The 4,451-nt window shown below is 43.1% G+C and overlaps 1 protein-coding gene across 2 annotated transcripts in view; it reads left to right on the forward strand.

Annotated features, from left to right (window-relative positions):
• The window catches only part of Ttc26 (tetratricopeptide repeat domain 26), a 35,364-nt gene extending 33,030 nt beyond the window's left edge, over positions 1–2,334 (forward strand). For both annotated transcript variants that reach the window (XM_026788595.1, XM_026788596.1), the window contains one exon: positions 1,446–2,334. In XM_026788595.1, the coding sequence (XP_026644396.1) occupies positions 1,446–1,557 (112 nt within the window). In that variant the 3' untranslated portion in view covers positions 1,558–2,334. The remainder of the gene's footprint in view (positions 1–1,445) is intronic.
• The last annotated feature ends 2,117 nt before the right edge of the window (positions 2,335–4,451 follow it).

Consider the following 4,451-nt stretch of genomic DNA (forward strand, 5'->3'; position numbering starts at 1 on the left):
TCTTCCAGAAATGTCTTATTTTATGGAATCAAATGATTATAAGTCACACATACTGGGGACACTAAGCATACGAGAGCCTCCAAATCCAGGGCAAGGTGTACATCTGACTCCAGATGAACAGCTATTTCCATAAACAAATGTCATTCCATCTCCACTCTCTTCTCTGCCTATTGGCTTTTCCTTCTGTTGTCTAATTTAGGCCTCAAAGAAATAGGAACAGAGTAGATGTGGTTGATAATTCTGTTTTTGCTTCTGCCTTCTCATATTACAGGAAATGCAGAGGTATTGATTATGTAAAACTGAGATGCTTATATTTCTATGTGAATAAAAATTAAAAATCTTAAAAATAAATTCCTAGCACATGGGATTCTGAAGCAGAATTGTGGGCTCAAGTCCAGAAAGGCTAGCCTCCGCTAAAATTCATTCATTAGTTCAGTGCTCTAAAAATAACTCTACACAATATATTCATTGCTTACTGCATACACAGAAAAATGTAATACTCTTTTTAAGCAAATTACCAAAATTTGCTGGGCGGTGGTGGAACACGCCTTTAATCCCAGCACTTGGGAGGCAGAGGCAGGCGGATCTCTGTGAGTTCGAGGACAGCCTTGTCTACAAGAGCTAGTTCCAGGATAGCTAGAGCTATTACACTGAGGAACCCTGTCTCGAAAAACAAAATTATCAAAATTTACTTCCTGCCATGTGTCTATTTACAATACCAAATAAAAGCACTTAGGTCGGTTGTTCCTCAGAGAGAAAGGGATAGAAAACAAGACTACAAGGAGAGGCACCAACAGTCAGCTGCCAATGTTCTGATGAGACAGCAGGGAAGCTTCAGATTGCCTCACCTAAAATCCAAGCCTTAATTTTAATGAATTTGGAGCTTGAGATGCTCGTAGTTAAGAACACTTGCTGCTTAGTCATGAGGACTGGAGTTTGAATCCCAGCACATATGTCAGGCAGCTCATAAATGCCTAGAACTTCGGCTCCAAGGAGGAAACTCTTCTGTCCTCCTCAGGCACCTGCATACATGTGCAAATACACTCACACAGACCTACACAAAGGGACTGGTCTTGTAGACCAGGCTGGCCTCGAACTCACAAAGGTTCACCTGCCTCTGTCTCCCGAGTGCTGGGATTGAAGGCATGCGCCACCACTGCCCGGCAAGTTAAGATATTTTTAAAGTGTAAATGCTATGTATTCACCAATTTTCAGTCCTTACTGCTATTCTCCTCTATATTTTTAATATTTGTGAACCCTTTCTAAACAAATCTGTTGAAGAAGCCACCCTTGGCTATGGGTTAGAAAACTAGCAACTTTGTAATTGGTTTATGTTCAGTGGAGGGCCCATGAACAGGGATGCCTCACTCGGATACAGTGTAACAGTGAGAGACTGTGAGCTTTCCTTCTCTATTGAGACAGTGTCTTTCAAACCCTTTCCCCAGAGAGACCCTCCGAGAAGTGCTACACTTACTGAGAAGCACGGGAAACACCCAAGTGGAGTATATCATCAGGATCATGAAGAAGTGGGCCAAGGAGAACAGAGTGCCTATCTGAACAGCTGAGCTCCAGGCCAGGGACCAGTTTCCTCTCATATCACATTGGAACTGTTTCCTGCACTTGAATATGTGGTCCAGGACCCTGTTTGACTGACATTTGTTCCTTGCTGTTAGCACATCAGGATGAGAGGTGGTACGTGTGGACTCACATCAGGCGGCACAGATCTCCCTGCTCTTTACTTGTGTAATCTAACATGAAAGGATTCTGGACTTCCCCGGTGCCTTTCTTCCAAAATCACTCAGAATACTCATATAATTCCTGGCTTTGAAGAGTAGATAATAGTTTTGTTTTTCTTTTTCTGTTAGCATTTCAGGAAATTTTCTCCTAGCTGCAGTGACAAGTACTTTCATACTAAAGAATTACTGTCATTTGATCATCTTCCATCATCTTGTACATTAGCTCGTCCATGAAGAATGCATCTCTGAGTCCTGGGAGAAGTCTTCCCAGCTGTGTGATTCTAAGGGTGGCCGTGAGACTCTCTACCACGCTGTGCAGTCGGCAGCAGGGAATAGGCTTAGAGATCACTCAGTAAGTGAACTCAGATTATAGCTTGTTACAGTGAGGCAAGTTGAGTGGTGTAGATTTTTAAAAGGCGAGGGAAAAGAAAAATGTAGCAAGTCGCTACTGCCTTTATTTAGGAAACAAAGCCAGGGCAAACTTCTTCATATATCAGTTGAAAGAACAGCAGTTTGAACATAGGGCTGCAAAGGTTTTTATAAAATATATGTTTTTTTTTTTTTGTTTGATTTGGGTCGTTTGAAACAGGGTTTCTCTCTGTAGTCGTGTTTGTCCTGAAACTCACTTTGTAGACCAGGCTGGCCTCGAACTTGGAGATCTACCTGTCTCTGCCTCCGAAGTGCTGGGACTAAAGGTGTGCACCATTATCACCCGGCAAATTATATTGCACACACATGTACACATAATAGATTAATACAGTTATAAACAAGGGTCCCTGGACAAAAACTCCTAATGGCTAACATCTCCATTATATCTCAGCCTCATGTCTCTGAGCTGTCATTACAGAACCCTCGTCATTCTACAACCAAGTATTCTTGGGTCTACGTCCCACTTTCAGAGAACAGACACATCTTTTCCTATATCAGATCACCTTGGTTTCTATGCCCTATAATGTTCTTCTGTAAGTCTGAGGTGCAGTGTCATGGCTAGAACACGCAGACTCACCCTCAGGGAGCAGAGAGTGGGTGGGGAGAATGGAGGAGTTTCTGGAAGCAGCACTGGTTCTTCCCCATGCCCTGGCCTCCCGCTGCAGGTGGCATGGTGCTGCACAGCAAGAAGAGGGGGCCCGTTCAGAGAGACCAGCCAAAACAATGGGAGCCAAAGCAACGGGAGAAGTGGCTGGACCCAGCCTTCCCCTCTGGCCAGCCCCAAGGTGGTCTGCAGCTCTGCTCAGAAGAGGGCCAGTGTGCCATCTTTTACATAGATCCAGATCTGATCAGTGCGGAGCACAAATCACAGTTTTATGACAAGAGTGTCTTGTTTTCTTGTTCTGTTGTTCCTACTTTTCAATAACAGCTGGTTTTCACTGTCAAGAATATTAGGTGGGTCAGATATGGCTGAACTTGGTATAGTTCTGTGAAACATTCTTGTAAAACTTACGTTACTCAAAAGGAAGCAGAGTAGCGGGAGGGCGGATGCAACTCCTGGGGGCTATGGGCATCTTGCCATGAACTGTGTTCAGGTCTAGTTCTTCATTCATGCTGGTGTACTTCCCAGTGAGGTTTTTCGAGTTTATTACTCAGTAGTCTGAAATTTTCCAGTCTTGAGGGAAGGATGTCTATTCCCCCAACACCAGAACTTTAGATTAGTTTTTAAAATTTTTAATCTACAGCCTTGAGACAGAAACATGAAGGCTAGTTAAAACGAAGCACATGTAATTCTGTTAGGAGGGATAATTGCTTCTGATTGTTTCAACAGGGCTCCAGGCTTCATGGCTGTGTTCTCTCACAGATGACAGCCCAGGATGGGGAATGTGTAATGTGCACAGTCTATAACATCAATGTACTATTTAAAATCTGTAGTGCATACTTAGAAATGGAAAAAAAAACCTTTTACAATTATTTTTGTATTGCAAAAGAATTATATACCATTGTACTATATTTAAATTAAATTTTATTTTTTTGTTCTTTTTGTGTGTGTTTATGTTTATACAGGTGTGCTTGCATATGTCGAGGTTAAAGGTCAAGTTGAGTGTCTTATCTCTTTCCACCTTATATTTTTAAAAGATTTAGCTTTCATTTTATGTATGTATGTGGATTTGTGCACATGAATGCAGGTGCCCACAAAGGCCAAAAGAGGACATAGTTCCTTTGGAACTGGACTTAAGGTTGCTGTGAGCTGCTTGCCATGAGTGCTGGGAACTAAACTGTAGTCTTCTGCAAGAGTATTTGCTCTTAACCACTGAGCCATCTTCTAGCCTCTTGACCTTATTTTTTGAAACTGGGTTTCTCACTGAAACTGGACTTGCTCATTGGCAGTGCTGGCTAACCAGCATGATGCTGGGTTACTCCTATCTTGATGGAGGAAGGTCACTGGTTAATTAATTAAAGAAGCTGCTTGCCCTGATAGGTTAAAACATAGGTGGGAGGAGTAAACAGAACAGAATGCTGGGAGGAAGAGGAAGTGAGGTCAGGCTCAACAGCTCTCCTCTCGGGGGCAGATGCCTCAGAGAGACACAATGCTCCACTCTTGTGGGCAGAGGTGAGAGCTCTGCTCTCTGAGGCACACGCGATGAAGCTCCGACCCAGGATGGACGTAGGCTAGAATCTTCCCGGTAAGCGCACCTTGGGGTGCTACACACAGATGATTAGAAATGGGCTAAATTAACATGTGAGAATTAGCCTAGAAGAGAATGGGCCAAGCAGTGTTTAAAT

This window comes from Microtus ochrogaster, unplaced genomic scaffold (genome assembly GCF_000317375.1).
Source record: "Microtus ochrogaster isolate Prairie Vole_2 unplaced genomic scaffold, MicOch1.0 UNK4, whole genome shotgun sequence".
Taxonomy (NCBI): Eukaryota; Metazoa; Chordata; class Mammalia; order Rodentia; family Cricetidae; genus Microtus; species Microtus ochrogaster.